General features: G+C 44.9%; 2 protein-coding genes across 4 annotated transcripts in view; one reads left to right on the forward strand and one right to left on the reverse strand.

The window, feature by feature from the left end:
• The window catches only part of LOC119510415 (guanylate cyclase 2G-like), a 41,678-nt gene extending 37,117 nt beyond the window's left edge, over window positions 1-4,561 (forward strand). For 2 of the 3 annotated variants that reach the window (XM_037804697.1, XM_037804699.1), the window contains one exon: window positions 436-716. The gene's annotated coding sequence lies outside the window, so the exon portion shown is untranslated. Of the gene's footprint in view, window positions 1-435; window positions 717-4,427 lie in introns of those variants that run through there. The other variant, XM_037804698.1, reaches the window with a different exon arrangement.
• On the reverse strand, window positions 478-16,183 carry TECTB (tectorin beta). Its single transcript, XM_037803878.1, is given in 10 exon segments — window positions 478-527; window positions 1,593-1,625; window positions 2,767-2,839; window positions 4,507-4,669; window positions 8,605-8,672; window positions 8,674-8,689; window positions 8,849-8,952; window positions 14,312-14,384; window positions 14,491-14,633; window positions 15,974-16,183. Coding segments are annotated over 10 exon segments (933 nt in total).
• Between the last annotated feature and the right edge of the window lie 2,089 nt (window positions 16,184-18,272).

Consider the following 18,272-nt stretch of genomic DNA (forward strand, 5'->3'; position numbering starts at 1 on the left):
TCATTCCCGTGTCCTCACTGTAAGGACTGGAACCCGAGCCCAGTCCTCAGGCAGAATCACACAGCATCAGTGATAAAGCCCCTCTTTGGCGAAGTTGCCTATTCCTCTGCATTTTGTACTTGGCATTGGCTTGTGTATCTGCTCTACAGCCTCCTCAAAATGCTCAGCTTTACCTGATTAGATGTGCTAGCCTTTTCCAATGAGAATAGTTTTCAGAGGTGTCCACTGGGAGGCAGAGGCTCCTCCCCAGCTGTAGGACCTACGAGCCATGGGGAGTAGCAAGAGGAAGTGGGGCACAAAGGAAAAATAATCACTGAAATTTACAAAAATGACTGGAACACATCTTTGGCAATGTGCTATTCTCTACTCCTCAGCAATATGGTCTTCTGACTGTTCTTTTTGGCAGCACAATAAACGTTTCTTTCTCTTTGGCAGAGGAGGTGACCTTGGGTGGAGGAGCAGCTGCCTGGCTTTCTCCTATAAGATGGCACAAATCCCCAGCATCACGATGAGGTGATAGAGAACATCTGTGAACCAGAGGGGACAGGGGGTCAGCCCGCTCAGAAACAACTCAAGGACAACTGAAGGACAAAAGAGTCTGCTCAGGGGTTCTTCAATGCATTTTATACAAAGTCAATTTTGTTAATCCCTTGAGCTTTCTGTAGCTCACATCTATCAGTAGTTGTGACAATGAACCTAGTTATGGAAGTCTGACAAATGGGAATCTGAACTTGGATAATGAGTGAGGGCTCACTTGTAGAACTTCCCTTGAAAATGAGAAGCTATAGAAAGTTAGTTTACACTGTTTTCCTGTAATTGTGGAGAGCAAAGTCCACGCCTATGAGATTAATAAATGGAACAGTCTTACCCATCTCTGCATAGTCGCCGCCTCCTTATTCAGGCAAGGTTTTGAGTCACAGCTGAAATGTTTCTTCCTCAAAGAGACTTCCCTGCTATCTAAATCACTCTCCCATACCCACCCTCACCCCTCACACATATGAGGAAGGGCTGGGGTCTCAGCCTGGTTCCCTGCTGTAGCCACCATGCCTGAGACACTGGCTGACCTTACTGGATGTTTGCTGTGTGCTGGGCATTGCTCTGTGCCCTCTGACTGAAATATTTAATCCATACAACAGCCATCTCTGATAGGGAAAATTATTAGCCTAATTCTTCCAGTGGAAACTGGGGGTCAGAGAGGTGTGGTCATTCCCAAGCCCCCCAGTTGTGAGTGGCAGAGTCATAGCAGGGACTCAGATTTGTTGAAAGGATAGACGATTGAAAATCATGTTCTCCAAATGAAGAAACCCAAGTGAAGCTTTGCTGAGACTTGGGGGAATGGGATCCAATTCTGCTTCCTAGGCTTTAACCCCAGATCCTCTGTCCCTTGAGGGCTCAGGAGCTGGCTGGAGAGAGAGGGAGAGAGAAGGAGCTCCCCACCTACACTCCCTCCTCTGGCCCACTCAGGTGTGCTCTAAATTGTAATTTTCCATTCTTTAAGGCTTTGCTGCAGCCAATGTTAGCATCTTTTACAACATACACCTGCCTTTTAAAAGCACCCCATGACATTTCCCAGAGGTGTCTCTTTCCCTTACCTGAGAAGCTATGGAAACTTGAGAATCCCCTGCCTATAGGGAGCAAACAGAGAAAGCAGAAGGTTTAAGAAAAAATAATGGTACGAGAAGTCTAAGAGCTGCTCTGAAACACAAACCTGAATTGTGATGAAAACTCTCAGCTCCCTATTGCCTTATAGGGCAAAGTTTATAGCGACCAGGTTCTCAAATCTTTCATCTCCTATCATTTCTCCCCTGCTCTCTAAGGCAGGGGCCAGTAAAATTTTTTTCTCTAAAGGGCCAGATGGCAAATATCTTCAGCTTTGTAGGCCATATGGTCTCCATCGGAACTATTCAACTCTGCTGTTGTGAGAGCAGCCATATAAAAAATCTAAAGGAATGAATGTAGCTGTGCTCCTGTAAAACTTTCTGTATAGATGCTGAAATTTGAATTTCACATAATTTTTATGGATCATGAAATATTGTCCTTTTGACTTTTTTTTTTTCCAACCACATACAAATGTAAAAGCCACCCATAGCTTCCAGGCCACACTGAAGGAGACAGCAGTGTGGATTTGGACCACGGCCGTGATTGGGTAACTGTCTTCTAAGGTGTAGCTACCAAGGCCCCCACCTTCCCACAGGTCTTACTCACCCCTTGGGTCACACCATCCTTCAGGGCCAACTTAAAGATCATAGACAGGGGTCTTCCCTAAGCCTGGGACGAGGCTGACCCCCTAGAGGTATACTCCCATAGCACCCTGCCCCTATCCCACCCTTCTTCCATGACTTGCTTCACAGCTCTCTCTTTGCTAGATGGCAAGTTCCTCAATGACAGGCTCAGTGCAGGGTCTCATTAATTTCTGGGCCAAGCACAGAGCTGGTTGCTTAATAAAGGTTTGTTGACTTGATCTGGCCATCCCTGTACATTTCATTGACTCTTATTATGTACCGCATGCTGTGTTGGGAAGCTCAGCACTTCCTAATTCCTTGGGGGCATTTGAGTTTGGGCAGCAGGTAGAGTTTCTCAGGGTAGTTGACAAACCAGCTCCTTAGCTTGGCAGGAGCTGGGCCCCAGCTGGGAGGCCTCGAGGAGCTTCGAGGCGGTGTCTACAGGCACTGCTGGTTTGGCAGCTCCGTCAAAATGCTCAAACCGGCCGTGCCTGTGGACGCAGCCCTGAGGTGCATCAAAGCATTTGGGAAATGAGGGGCTTACTGCGGAGGGAGAGCTCCACGACCAGGACGCCCCCCGTCTGGTCCCGGAGCAGGCGCTTCCGTTTATCGCAGGTCTGAAGACCCGGGGAGAGCAGAGAAGGCAGAGTGGGATGAGCAAAGGAGAGAAGAGAGAGGGAGATTTACAAAAACATGACAAACCCGATGGAATCAAATCCCCCAGTCGACAGACATGAGTTACCTTATTTATTATTGTTTTTTATAACCAAACTTTTTTTTTTTTTTAATCCCTTCTCCAGCTTTCCTTTATTGCCTCTCCAGCCTCACAAAGGGGTCCTGAAAGAGTCATGCTGAAAAGGTCACTGGGTGGGGGAAGGACTGACAGCCTCTCTTTTGACAAGAAGGCTTTCACCTGCTGTTACTCTTTTCACAATGATTTGAGAAGAGGATGCTTGCACAATGTCTTCCGGTTCAATGTGGCATCAATACTTATCATTGGATGCACTTTGTAAAGCATCTCTCCCATCCTTTCCCTGGCCCTGCACCCTCTGACTGCTTTCCCTCTCACTCTTTGTGCTCATAAACCACCATTTTGATTGTAGAGATCATAACTTTATTTTATGTTGGATCCGATAGGCTACATGGACAGGTATCCACTTCAGAAACACTGTGCCCCTCCCCACCTCATCCAAAGAGACCAGAGAAAGTAAGTTTGGAGTTTAGCACTTGTAAGTCTCTCAGAGGCAGTTCTCAAACATCAGAGTTACCCGGAGGGCTTGTTAGGGCACAGATTGCTGGGCTTGCCCCAGAATTTCTGACTCAGTTGATCTAAGGTGGGGCCTGAGAGTTTGCATCTCTAACAAGTTCCCAGGTGATGCTGACGCTGCTGCTCCTGGGCTACCCTCTGGGAACCACTGCTCTAATGCTGACTGAATCTGCAGCAACTTCTTGGTGGGGGGAAGTGAAGGGAAATCTGACTCCTGGGCATGAACTACACTAGACACGTCTTCAAAGTCCGAGTCCCAGCTGCCGTCCCTTCTCTTACTGAGCCAGATCAGCTGTAACCCTACGTCGCGGATTTCTGTAGCATGTCTCCGAAGCTGTGGAGGCAGACGCTTAAGCTGCCCAGTCAAGAGCTAAGAGTATGTCGCCTTTGACTTGTCTTAAGAGCCTATGGCTGCCACCTAGACCTTGAATTTCCATTGTGCTTTAACTTTTTCAAAGCACTTTCTGCGTCTGTTATCACTTTCATTTTACCTAACATTGCTTTCTGAAAAGGGAAGGACCACCGTTATTTATCACCATTCAATCTCTAAAGATAAGCCAAGGTTCCAGTGGGTTATGTGACATGGGCCATACCTTGTAGCTTGCCCAAAGCTGGGCAAACGTGGCCTGGATGGTCTGCCCCTACCCCCAGTACCCTTGTCCCCAGAAGGCCCTCACACTGGGCGGGGGAAGGACTGACAGCCTCTCTCTTGACAAGAAGGCTTTCACCTACTGTTACTCTTATCACAACGTTTGAGAAGAAGATGCTTGCACAATGTCTTCTGGTTCAATGTGGCATCAATACTTATCATTGGATGCACTTTGTAAAGTGCATCCTTTCCCTGGCCCTGCACCCTCTGACTCCTTTCCCTCTCTGTGCTCATAAAACACCATTTTGATTGTAGAGATCATAACTTTATTTTATGTTGGATTTGATAGGCTACACTCATCTGCTGATGGTCTCCGCAACCACCCGCTGCCCTGGGCAACATTCTCCTTCCGGAGCAAAGTGACTCACCACAGGGCAGGAGAGCTTCTCACTGTCACAGATGAACGTCTCGCAGTGCAGCCACACCTTGGAGAGTTTTGGGATGTTCTGGAACCGGAAAGCATTGAACTGGAAAGTTGCCCTGTGATCTTTCCCATTCTCATGTACGAGGACCGTCTCATCTGTGGGGCAGCTAAAATGAAAATATTTCCTTCTTGAACTTGAGCAAGGGCTTCTGGGGCATATACACACACAACAACAACAGCACTCCTCTGGGTTTTTATACAGAACTTTATTACTCTAAAGCACTTTGACTGATGGCAACTCATTGAAACTCATGACAACAGAGGGATGAGATGGGTGTGACTGTTCCCCTTCTACAGATGGGGACAGCAGGGAGGGTGAACTATGACAAGCCACAGACCTGGAAAGTCACCAACCTCTGTCCTGAAGAAATGAAATCCCCAAGAGATAAAGACCCCTCGATGACTGGGGCATCACCCAGGGAATGTGGGATACTACAAGATAAAGACAATGGTGCTAAGAAACAGGAGTTCCCAAAGTGCCACCATGACTACCTAAGGCCAAGTCACACCCTACACTTCTGTGTGTGTGTTTTGGGAGCTTTTGCCCCTGGAAATTTGAATTTATATTATATTATTTAAAATTATATAAATTGTGTTGTGTAATTACCTTTGCCAAAAATGTAGTCATATTTTTAATATAAGCACAAAAAACATGACTGGAAGTATACCATCTAAATGTTAAAACTGGCTATTATTAAGTCATGGAATTATGAGCTGTTTGGGTTTCATTTTTGTATCTTTAAGTATTTTTCAAATTCTCTATAATGATTATGGAATGTTTTTACAGAATTCCACAGACCCAAAAGTAATGATTCAGTAAAAGAAAAATTGGTGACACAGATGAGCATCAGTCTAAGTCAGTTGTTCTCACATGGGGGCCACTTTGTCCCCCACCCCAGGGACATGTAGCAATGTGATCGTCATGACTGGTGGGAAGGATGCTCTGGGCATCTAGTGGGTAGAGGCCAGGGATGCTGCTAAACATCCTACAATGCACAGGATGACTCCCTGCAACGAAGAATTATCCACTCCAAAATGGCAATAGAGCCGAGATTGAGAAATTCTGGCTAAAGGAAAATACTCTTTCATTTAACAAATACATAACTGATTGTCTATTTAAGTGCTAGGCATTCAATTAGGTGTTGGGAAGAGACACAGTCATTCTTGGGCCTGAAGAGTGGAGGCCCCCACAAGCGTGGGAGCTTGTCATCTGCAGATGTGCAAAATAGGTAGGAGCAGATGTCAAGAAGCACCAGAGAGCCTTCCCTCTATGGAAAATGGTCTATGGTCTGAAAAGCTTATGGTCAGTGGGTAGCTTCACAGTGGACCCCAAAAGTTAATACCCCTCGCAGTGTCTCCCTGACTCGATTGTAAATCCAGCTCAATACATACCAAATAGTGGTCCAGTTGCCCCAAGGAACGTTCATGATATGTTCTGCCCCTCATTCCAGCAGAACCAGATTTTAGGGGTCAAATTAGAGGTAGGACCTAAGGAATGCCAGCTCTGAGGGTTAATGCATGAAATGAGCAAATACTCTGCCCTGATGTCAGCACCAGGAGTTGGAAACCGGGTTCTGTTTGTGGCGGCCTCTCACAAGTGATGGAGCTGGGCATATTTTCCATGTAGTGAAATGTGACTCTTGATGGATCATTTGATCAATAAACCCGAGATCCTTGGACGAACTCAAGATGCGAGTCCTTAAAATAGCTCCTTGCAGCCAGAGTGTCAAGGCATGGTGTCAGCCAGTGGAAACAAATGTAAGCAGACACTCGGGGGCATGGGCAGGGGAGAAGGCAAGTAATGGGCAGGCCTAGATCCCTTGGCACTGCCACCTCTTGGCACTGGCTGTAGCATCTGCCCCTCAGGGACAGATATCTCTGGATAGTGTAATGTCCCACAGTGAAGATTTCACACCAACATACCATATCCTTCCCTACATTGATCATCCTTGAGATGGTTATGCTATTTTAGGTATACTCATGTGCTCAGGAAAATTCTTGATAATATATCTATTCTATTCCCCCCAGCTGCTCTCAGAAAACTGGGGTTTCCTCCAAAAAGGCCCAATGTGAACAAAAAGTATCTGGGAGGTTTTGAGAGTGGACTTTCTAATTCTCCCCTTTGGGACTGGTCTTTGTGTGTGTTATCTCAACCAGGCAGAATATATAAATAGACCAGGCCTTCTTGGATTTGACGGCACTTAAATGCAGATTTCCAGATTTCACCCAATGACTTTCCAGTTTGGTGGGTTGACAATGGGCCTGCATGTTTAATAGGCATTCAGGGTAATTTGTCTGCACACTGGAGTTAGAGGACCACTTGTATGATGACCGCAAAGCCACAGGCATTGCTTTTTCTGCCATATTATACATTGTCAGGTGGGAGCAAAAGCTCCAGAGCCATCCGCAGGGAGCTGGCTCCATGGTGCGGTAGAAGCCTTTGCCCATGTGTGGCCAGTCCAGGAGAGAGGCCCCCAGTGCCTGGTGGTAATTTCAGGTCCCTGACATCATTTGATTATACCCTTGTCAACAGAACCAGAGTGAATCATTCAATGGCAAATGTAAACAAAAGCTCCCAAACTAAACCTGAGCTCCCTTCACTGCAGAAAACGTGGCTGGGTTGTCCGTGTTCTGCCTTGTTGGCCTGTTCTACCCAGACAGCTCAGGAGGTAATGCTGCCTGGTTTGAATCCCAGATCATCCCATTACTAGCTCTAGACCTTGGAAAGGTTCTGGACCTGCCTGGTCTGTTTTCTCTTCTGTAAAATAGTGACTATCATACTACCTGCCTTATAGGGAGCCTAATGAAATTTAAATAGATGAATGTTTGTGAAGCAACTAGAACAATGTCTGGTACATAGGAAGTATCATGTAAATATTTGCTAAATAAAAATAACAGTCAAAGATCCATGGTGGTTCCATCTTTGCTATCTACTTGCCTTTGTCCCCAATTTTTACTTTGTCCTGATGGGTTCTGGTGATAAGGTGGCACCCTGGTCTGCTGTGCTTTGGGGGATGGCCTCTTTTAATTTACTGTTAATTGTGTGGAAGTCACCCAAACCTCTAATCTAGCTCCACTTCTCACCTGTTTTTCAAAGTTACAATATTCAGCACCTCTTGGACAATTGTTATCTCAAAATCAACATGTCTAACCAGGAACTCATTGCATCCACACTGCCTTATCCAGAAACCCATTGCTCCAGCAGCCAACCACAAGCACAATTCCTCATTGGAAAAATACATGGATCCACAATCTCAAAGCCATCTTTGACACATATTTCTTGAACCTACTGTGTCCTTCCCTCCATCTTATATCCAATTAGTTGTCACTCATATACACAATTTTCCTTCCCTTTTATGACCTCTTTTCCATTCACTTGGCTACAACCTCAGTTCAGGCCTCATCACATTTTGCCACAACCTCTGGCCTGGTCTTTCCACCTCCCTTTACTGATTCTAAACCATCACCTGCATGGTTCCAGAATTGCCTTTCTATGGTGCAATTCCAATACGTCTTTCCGCTACTCCAAAATTTTAAGAGCTCCCCATTATATTACATTAATAATAAAAACAATTATATTCCACATGCATTGAATAGTGACTGCATTATGTGTTAAGCTTTTTACATGAATTATCTAGTTTAGTCCTCATCATGGTTCTGGTGTCAGACTAACTGGACTTGAGCCAAGACTGCTCACCTACCTACCTACCCACCCACCCCACCCACCCACACACATACACACACACACACACACACTATGTGACTTTTCTTACCTCTCTGTACATCTGTTTCCTTATCTGTAAAAGGGGGATGGAAATAATAATACCTACCTTGTTGTAAGACTTAAATGAGTTAATGAATAATAGAGTTCTCAGAACAGTACCTGGTACCTAGAAAGCACCTAAGGGCTTCCTGGGGTTCAGTACTCCTGGAAACACAGGGCCTGTCGGGGATGTGACCCCTAACAGCCTCCACTCTACTGACTCTGTGGATGTGCCTGGCCCCGCTGCTCAGCCCTGCCCTCCGGAAAAGGGGTACCTACCCCTTGTTGATCAGCTGCCACTGCAAGGGATACATGAAATCAGCCGAGGGTGTGGCCCAACAGCTGTTTCAAGACCACTTTAAACCTGGAAATAAGGCAAAAACAGCATCATTTCAGCCAGAGTCCCATGTCTAGAAACATCTGGGTATTAAAAACCCTCTCGGTTTGTCTTTTTTATTTTCTTTAAATATAAAAATAAAAAAAAAAAAAAAAAAAAAAAAAAAAATGGAGGAAACATACTTACCTAACGCTTAACCCTTTGGCTTCTACTCCTGCGAACAGATCTGAACCGATTTCGGATGCCTCCAGGACAAAGGGGGCTTCTTTCTTAGTGGAGAACTTGGCATTCTTTGGAAGGAAATTGACACTGGGTATTAGGACCACTCAGACTGTGCAGTCGGGTTCAGCAGGAGCAGAGGCATTGGGGGCGGGGGTGGGAATCAGCCCAAAGGCACGACCTGTGAGACCCCCGTGGGGCCCCCCTCATCCAGAGACGTTGTACCTGCTAGGAAGCCGTGTCCTCTTAGAACGGGCCGAGGGCATCACGTGTTCCAGGTTTGCTGATCACAGTGAGACACACGCTGTATGTCTCATCTACGCCCATGGGGACAATATTTGGCTGAAGGTAAAAACGGAACCTTGGAATGCCGAGGCCCTGTGTTCTGGTGAATCACCCGAGAGCTTGGGGACCAAACACATACTGTCCCTTTCTGCCCTTGCTCACCTCAACTTTTTGCCTGAACACACTTTCAGCCTGAGTTGGAAAGTTTATGATCTGATTCCCATTATAGTTAACAGTATCAAGAATAACCACGATTATTAAGCACCTACTATGTGTCAGGGGCTGTTCTAAATGCTGGGATTGCCTCTGTATGAGATATTCTGTATATCAAAGCAAAGATCTGTCTTCAGTGACATGACATTCTAGCAAGGGAGCCAGACCATAAATAAGAAGTAAGGAATTTTTATAGTATCTTAGAATAGAATAATACATTATATAGAAAAGCTATAAGAAATACAGAGCCAGGGCAAGGCAGATTGGGAGTGCAAGGGGGGGCAGGTTGCAACTTTAAGCAGCATGGTTGGGGAGCCCTTGTTGAGGATGTGACATTTGAGCCAAGACTTGAAGGAGGTGAGGAAGGGGCCATGCAGCAATCCAGGGAAGAACACTCAGCCAGAGCAAGGGCCCTGTGGCAGCAGTGATCGAGGAGGATGGGAGGAGCAGGACAGGAGGCCAGAGAGTGATGGGTGGACCTAGGAGGGCTGTAACTTCAACCCTGAGTGCAATGGGAGTCTTGCCACGATTTGAACCCGGGAAGCCCCAGATTCTGATCACTGGCCTGGCATGTGTGGCCTTCACCTGCCATCTTCATCAGGCCATTATGAGGAGTTATATAGAGCAGCAGTGTTTCCAGGACTTACTCAAAGGAGGCTTATTATTCCATTCTCTGAGTCTTGGGTACCTTCAACTCTAATAATGACCTTGAACTCCTGTCTGGGTATAGCCTCCAGAGACAAAAGCATCATAATGAAAGGACAAGGATCCTGGATGAATCCTAACTCCTATCACTAATTCAGGACACACTCTAGGGAAGGCAGCCTTTTGGGCCTCATTTTCCCCATCTGAAAATGGGAATAACCTTTGCCTTTGCCTGCCTTGCAGGAATGTTGTTACGATGGTCATTTTATGCTATAGAATCATAAAGTTTAGCAAACCAGGATACTATTTAAAAGAGGACATATCCTGCCTTGGAGATTTGCAGAACTGTAAGAGCTAGACAGTGACAAGAGGAACTAATGTTCAGCAAGGACTTCTATTTAAAATGGACTTTTACCCCCTAAGAGTCAAGAACACAGAATTCAGAATCTCTTCATGTTCTAGCAGCTCCTAGATCACTTTACTGATGGCAGATCCCTGACTCAGGAAATCCTTCCATATGTTTTCCCAAATGTCACCCCCCTGTGCTATTTAAATGGTTATGATAATTAAATAATAATATTCTTTATCATAAGTGATTTACTAGCTTAATATGTAGGTTGAAGTAATAGAGTTACAGTGATTTTTAGAGTTCCTTTTTATTTTCTGAGATTTATCATATTTCAAGAGGCCATTCCCAAAATGTGAGAATTAACTTGGGGACCACAATGAGTTCCCACCTGGCAGATGGGCTTTTCCCAGCTCCTCCTAGGGATTAGCCAGTAGAATTTTTGGAACATTGGAATAATGCCTATACTCATAGAAGAACCTGCCTGATTCTGTTACAAGGTGGAGATTTCTGAAATAAAACACTTTAAATTATCAGCTTTTCCACCTTCTCATCCAACAGCTAAAGCAATACTTGGCATGATTTCCCCTACTTTCCTTACAAGGTGAACATCAGGGACCTATTTCCAGATAGCTTAACTCTGTAGTACTGACAACTCATTTTGACACCCTTGGAAGCATAAAAGTACCACATAAACTACTCATGGAGCAGATGGAAGGCTGCTTTGAAGATCATGCCATCTACTCCCTTTGCCTCATCAAAACGTTGAGTTACGACCAGCTGTTGACACAAGTAGGGATGTGTATACCAGTTTTAACAGCAGTTCATGTGGAAAAGATCTGGGAGTTGCATTGGCTCACAAGCTTAATGTGAAATAATAGAAAGGAAAAACTGCCCCAAAGCTAAAATTATCCAAGGGCGTATCCCCCAGAACAGAGAAGGTCACCTCCTCCCCACCTTGCCCTGCATTAGTCTGACAAGGTCTAGAATAAAACGTTTCAATGCTGGATTCGCCTGTTGGGAAGTGCACTGCCCAAATGGAGCATACTCAGAGAACAGTGACTAGGAGGATAATGAATGGATGGCCAACAGTGGGAAGAGGTTCAACTTGGGGAAGTAGGGGGTTGTGGTTGTTTTGAGATGTTCACAGGACGTCAGCAACATATTGACATGGTGTTATTTCAGGAGACAGAACCAGGACCAAAGGGCAGGAGTTCAGGGGATCAATTTCATATGCCAATTTGTCTAAAATGGGAAGACCCAACTTCCCATTGCCCTTGGAAGAGGCTGGGGGGAGGTTGCTTGACCCCTTGGTAATCTTGCAGAAGGGTTTGGGCTTGGCTGGAAGGTTAAGGTTGATGATATCTGAGGTTTATTCTGATTCTGGGAGTCTATGACATTGGCTTCTATCACTTGCATTTATTCCTTCCCAGCTTTTTCATTTCTCTCTGTCTAAGAGGAATGGTCAGTGTGGTTTTGGCTGAATGAAGGTCATCCTAATCCCACACTGACATTGATGTCCAGCCCTATAAAATGTTGGTTGCTAGTTCCTCTGGAGCCTTCAGAGCTTCCACTTAAATGGGGTCTAAGTCCACAATCACAGGAGCATTTGCTAAGTGCTTCTTAAGGGTGATTTCATTTAAACCTCACAAGAAATCTCAGGGTAAGTGCTATTAATGTCCCTATTTAAGACATGCAGAGATAGAGGCCCAGAGAGGTTAAGCAAGTTGTCCAAGGTTACCCAGCTAGTAAACGGCAGAACCAGATTTCAAGCCAGTGGTCTGATGACAAGGCCCCTTCTCTTAACCACAGATCTAGGAGCCTCTGTAGCTGCACTAACTTCCTTTATTTTGATTGGGACTCAAAATAAGTTTTTTTTTCTTGGAATACCAACCACAGGCAGTTGGCTGAAGTGAGTGGGAGGAGGAGAGAGAAGAAGAGACGAGGAAGTATGCCAAGTAGAACTGGTACTTTTGGAGCCTAGCATTTACAGCTCTCAGAATCCTAGTAATTAGCAGGGTATTGATTCCGATGTTCTATGTAGGGCATGGCTCTGTCTCTGGTAATTTGATGGAGATATATGCAGCGAGCAGTTGTGCTTAGAAAAAAAAAAAACACACAAGAATGCTCTGAAGCAAGAAGAAGGGAGGACAAGAAAAATCCCACTGCCTGGGTCAAGCATAGGAAATGAAGGCCGATGGTGTGAATAAATCAGAACAAGAGTGTCGGTTGTAAGCAAAGCTCCTCTTTGCTGAGGTCTTTATCCTGAGGGTGTTGCTAGGCCCAGGGGAGGCCTTAGCCTTATTTCTAGAACAATTAGGAGGAGGCAGAGGATGACCTGGGTGATACTGAGCACATTCCTCTTAAGTTGCTTTTTGTTTTTCCTTCTTCCCAGTTCTATTATGTTTGGAAACTCAGCTCAGCATGGCTGATGGTGGGTGGTGATGCTTTTCAGCAATCCTGATACCTCTCCATTTCCAACTATTATAAAAAACCTGCCTAAGATTGTACCTATAATTTTCTCTGGTTTACAATAACAGTTATGCACTTACAGACAGAACTCAGTAAATGCAGCTTGTCATCAGGATATCCCTGAGACTGTTGTCATGCGTGGAAGCCTATTTTTCCCCTCTGTTCAGCCTTTCATCAGCTCTAACAGTTGGTTTCACCCCTTTCATCATGCTGGAGTCCCACATTGTGTTTATCCACCCTGATCACAGGCCAAGCGCGGTGGGATTCCTTTTTCAGGACTTAATCACCTAGTGGTGTGGCCAGGGGCAGATCCAGGTTGGTGGGTCCTTGCAGCTTATACAATTTGGGGAGTCCCTTTAAATAAGAAGGAATCAACATTTTGAATACAAAATTAGACACAGGGCCTTAAAAGGGGCCAGTGGGGAGGGGGTCCTAAAATTTAAACTTCACTAACATCACAGTGAGTTTATGGGTGAAGCCAAGAGACCAGGGTTAGGAGATCTGTGGCCTGGACTGGGCACTGCTCCGAACACCAGTGGGCACGTGATCAAAGCACTGCCTCCTCTGGGCTCTAGAGCCTCAGCCATAAACCGACTAGGTTATTCTAGGATCCTTTCTAACTCTCACCTTCTGAGTCCAGCAGGGTTAGCAGCTTCCAGGGAGCAAGAAAGTCTGGAGTCCCAGCTAATATAGTATTTTCCTTTGCGAACGGATTGGAAATGGTGCCTTTCAAAGTATACCTTCCAATTCTAATATTCTATGCAAGTTTTCTATTCCTGCCTGCATCTTCTCCTACCCAGACAGGCCAGTGCCTCTGGGTGCAGCCCTCTCTGAAAGCTGCAGATCTAAAACAGAGCACCACTTCTAAACAGGAGGGCAGCTGGGCTAATAATGGCCATGTATTTAGTTTCTCTGGAGCACTTTATTCTGAGAGAGACCAAAGTGTGCCTTTAACTTTGATATTAACATAGGCAGCATGCCTGAATTAGACACCACTAATTCAGAGGAAATCCACTAACTGAAGGGCTTTAGAGTCCAAAGAACTAGGCAGGAAAGGGCACTCCCAGCCCCTCTCCTTAGCCATGTAAAGTTAGGTCCTAAATTTAAAGCTCTGGAGTGGGTTGTAGTGGAAACTAATCTTGATTAAGAGTCAGAGACCTTGGCTGTATTCCTGTCTCTTGACAGTGGGCAAGCCATGCATTCCTCTATCTTCAACTTCCTCATCTGTATAATGGAAAGATTGACCTTATGCCTCTGTGGAACCTTTTGACTCTTCTGTCCAGTCTGTGGACCTGACTTCCTGCTGCATCTTGTCTTAAAGATGTTTTAAAACTTGACCAAAGCTTACATCAACCTGAATTCACGAATGGGGCTCTGCATAGGGTTTGGGAAGGAGCAAGTCCCATGGAAGGATCCCATCATCCCCTGGAAGGCCACAGGGCAGTAAAGGGAGCCTGGGGACCACTTACAGTATAGAAGTTGAGAGACAATTGGCTTTCGAACGTGCCCATGCTCCCATTCTTCACATGGACAGTGGCCACTCTGAAAAGGGTAGAGAATTTTCCATAAGGACTGAAACATGCCTGATTGTCAGGTACTGCAGAACACACACACGGCAGCCAGCCCTCCACTCTGCAGAGCAACTTACCTTTGGTCAAAGGCAGCCTGGTTCACCAAGTAGGTGGAGTGGTAGGTGCAGGAGAAAGAGTAGTTTACGGGCTGGTTTTTCACAATCACAGTGCTGTCATTGGAGACAATGTGGCTGAAGAAGTGATAGATGGGGGGCTTGTACTGGAGAAAGGAAAGAAAGCAGTTAGGGTGGCCCCATCTTCCCAAGACAGGGATGGGATTCTGGGAGAATGGTGATGGCACAAGAGAAAGTCCAAGGGGGAGGTACAAATGTCTCCATAACAAGTAGAACCCACTCTTTTTTTTGCCTATGGGTGAGCTAATAATTTTTGTAGAGAGTTTTTGAGTCTGTCCAATTAAGATTGTTTAAAATAACCTAGACTGAATGATGTACACTTAAAGAAAAGCCATATACACATTTGGCCTCTGACTAAAAAGAACTATCTCAGAGCTCTCTGTTTCCTAGCATGAACTTTTTATCCATCTCCCCTGCCCAAGTATCTCAAGTGATTGCTTTTGCTCATCTTCCAGTTCTAGAATGTTACTGTTGGATTCTTTTCTCTTTCTTTCTTCCAACCAGGAGAACTATTTCTGAGACTCCTCTGACTTCTTGGACTCCAGAATCATAGAATATTAGAGCTGGAAGGGATCTTGAAAATCCTCATGGGAAGACTTGCCTAAGACCACACAGGTGATTTCTAGTTCACCTTACCAACATATTCAAAGAAATGAAGAAACGATAACTTTTGTTAATCATGCCCAGGACTCTTCCCACTAAATCACTGAATCCTCATGGGAACTTTAAGAAGAGGAGGTGGTCCCAGAAGCTCTTGGACCTCTTCTTCTGAGAGCCATTAACATACAGTCTTCTGGCAGCCAAGGCAGTAGAGTGCTAGACTGCTGCTGAAGGGTCAGAAGACTTAGTCTCCATTCATAACTACATCCCTCCTTGTTTGGTGACCTTGGACTAGTTGTTTTTTGGGGGTGGTCTCAGTTTTCTCCTCCGTCATACAAGGGTATTTGGCAAGAGGATATCTGTGGTTCCTTTAAATTGTATGATTCCATGTCTTGGGTACTTCACAAGACCCAGTGCAAATTGTGTTATACTTTGCTCACTCCTTTAAAATAACTTCCAAAATGCAATTTATTACCATATCAAAGACTGGAGGCAGAGGAGGGTCTGTCCACCCCTGGAAGGATAGTAGCTTGTGAGATGGGGGTGGAAGCAAGATGGGGGTTGGAAAATACACTTTGCTCTACCCCACAGAACGTGGTCTAGCAGGGTGTGGCAAAAGAGAATAAAATTCACATCAAGAGTCATCCGAAATAGGTGGAGGAGAAGAATTTAAATAACACTAATATCCCAGGAAATTTGGGAATACGGATTGGCTTTTAAAAGGAAATTGGTGAATTCTGAAACCTTTTAAGAATGGACAACAAATATATTCTTGGGCCCAATTGCCTTATCTTAAATTACTCCCCATGGTTTGGCCTGGGCTTACCTCGGATTGGGTTCCACAGTAGGACTTGTTTTTAGGTGACAAATCTGGGATTACAAATTGGTAGTAACCTCCTTCATGGACTCCGTTGTAACACAGCCCTCCAAGGGCCAGCTGATGCAGTTCCCATCCATAGGGACACTCAGGGATTTTGGTGATGATGGTTTTGGGATAACAAAACACAAGAATGACATCTGGAAATAAAACACACATAGTTTGAGAACAGATGTGATAATCATATTAATCTATGTCCCACAGTGAAGATTTCACACCAACATACCATATCCTTCCCTACATTGATCATCCTTGAGATGGTTATGCTATTTTAGGTATACTCATGTGCTCAGGAAAATTCTTGATAATATATCTATTCTATTCCCCCCAGCTGCTCTCAGAAAACTGGGGTTTCCTCCAAAAAGGCCCAATGTGAACAAAAAGTATCTGGGAGGTTTTGAGAGTGGACTTTCTAATTCTCCCCTTTGGGACTGGTCTTTGTGTGTGTTATCTCAACCAGGCAGAATATATAAATAGACCAGGCCTTCTTGGATTTGACGGCACTTAAATGCAGATTTCCAGATTTCACCCAATGACTTTCCAGTTTGGTGGGTTGACAATGGGCCTGCATGTTTAATAGGCATTCAGGGTAATTTGTCTGCACACTGGAGTTAGAGGACCACTTGTATGATGACCGCAAAGCCACAGGCATTGCTTTTTCTGCCATATTATACATTTGTCAGGTGGGAGCAATAGCTCCAGAGCCATCCGCAGGGAGCTGGCTCCATGGTGCGGTAGAAGCCTTTGCCCATGTGTGGCCAGTCCAGGAGAGAGGCCCCCAGTGCCTGGTGGTAATTTCAGGTCCCTGACATCATTTGATTATACCCTTGTCAACAGAACCAGAGTGAATCATTCAATGGCAAATGTAAACAAAAGCTCCCAAACTAAACCTGAGCTCCCTTCACTGCAGAAAACGTGGCTGGGTTGTCCGTGTTCTGCCTTGTTGGCCTGTTCTACCCAGACAGCTCAGGAGGTAATGCTGCCTGGTTTGAATCCCAGATCATCCCCTTACTAGCTCTAGACCTTGGAAAGGTTCTGGACCTGCCTGGTCTGTTTTCTCTTCTGTAAAATAGTGACTATCATACTACCTGCCTTATAGGGAGCCTAATGAAATTTAAATAGATGAATGTTTGTGAAGCAACTAGAACAATGTCTGGTACATAGGAAGTATCATGTAAATATTTGCTAAATAAAAATAACAGTCAAAGATCCATGGTGGTTCCATCTTTGCTATCTACTTGCCTTTGTCCCCAATTTTTACTTTGTCCTGATGGGTTCTGGTGATAAGGTGGCACCCTGGTCTGCTGTGCTTTGGGGGATGGCCTCTTTTTAATTTACTGTTAATTGTGTGGAAGTCACCCAAACCTCTAATCTAGCTCCACTTCTCACCTGTTTTTCAAAGTTACAATATTCAGCACCTCTTGGACAATTGTTATCTCAAAATCAACATGTCTAACCAGGAACTCATTGCATCCACACTGCCTTATCCAGAAACCCATTGCTCCAGCAGCCAACCACAAGCACAATTCCTCATTGGAAAAATACATGGATCCACAATCTCAAAGCCATCTTTGACACATATTTCTTGAACCTACTGTGTCCTTCCCTCCATCTTATATCCAATTAGTTGTCACTCATATACACAATTTTCCTTCCCTTTTATGACCTCTTTTCCATTCACTTGGCTACAACCTCAGTTCAGGCCTCATCACATTTTGCCACAACCTCTGGCCTGGTCTTTCCACCTCCCTTTACTGATTCTAAACCATCACCTGCATGGTTCCAGAATTGCCTTTCTATGGTGCAATTCCAATACGTCTTTCCGCTACTCCAAAATTTTAAGAGCTCCCCATTATATTACATTAATAATAAAAACAATTATATTCCACATGCATTGAATAGTGACTGCATTATGTGTTAAGCTTTTTACATGAATTATCTAGTTTAGTCCTCATCATGGTTCTGGTGTCAGACTAACTGGACTTGAGCCAAGACTGCTCACCTACCTACCTACCCACCCACCCACCCACCCACACACATACACACACACACACACACACTATGTGACTTTTCTTACCTCTCTGTACATCTGTTTCCTTATCTGTAAAAGGGGGATGGAAATAATAATACCTACCTTGTTGTAAGACTTAAATGAGTTAATGAATAATAGAGTTCTCAGAACAGTACCTGGTACCTAGAAAGCACCTAAGGGCTTCCTGGGGTTCAGTACTCCTGGAAACACAGGGCC

The sequence above is a fragment of the Choloepus didactylus genome, chromosome 15 (genome assembly GCF_015220235.1).
Source record: "Choloepus didactylus isolate mChoDid1 chromosome 15, mChoDid1.pri, whole genome shotgun sequence".
Taxonomy (NCBI): Eukaryota; Metazoa; Chordata; class Mammalia; order Pilosa; family Megalonychidae; genus Choloepus; species Choloepus didactylus.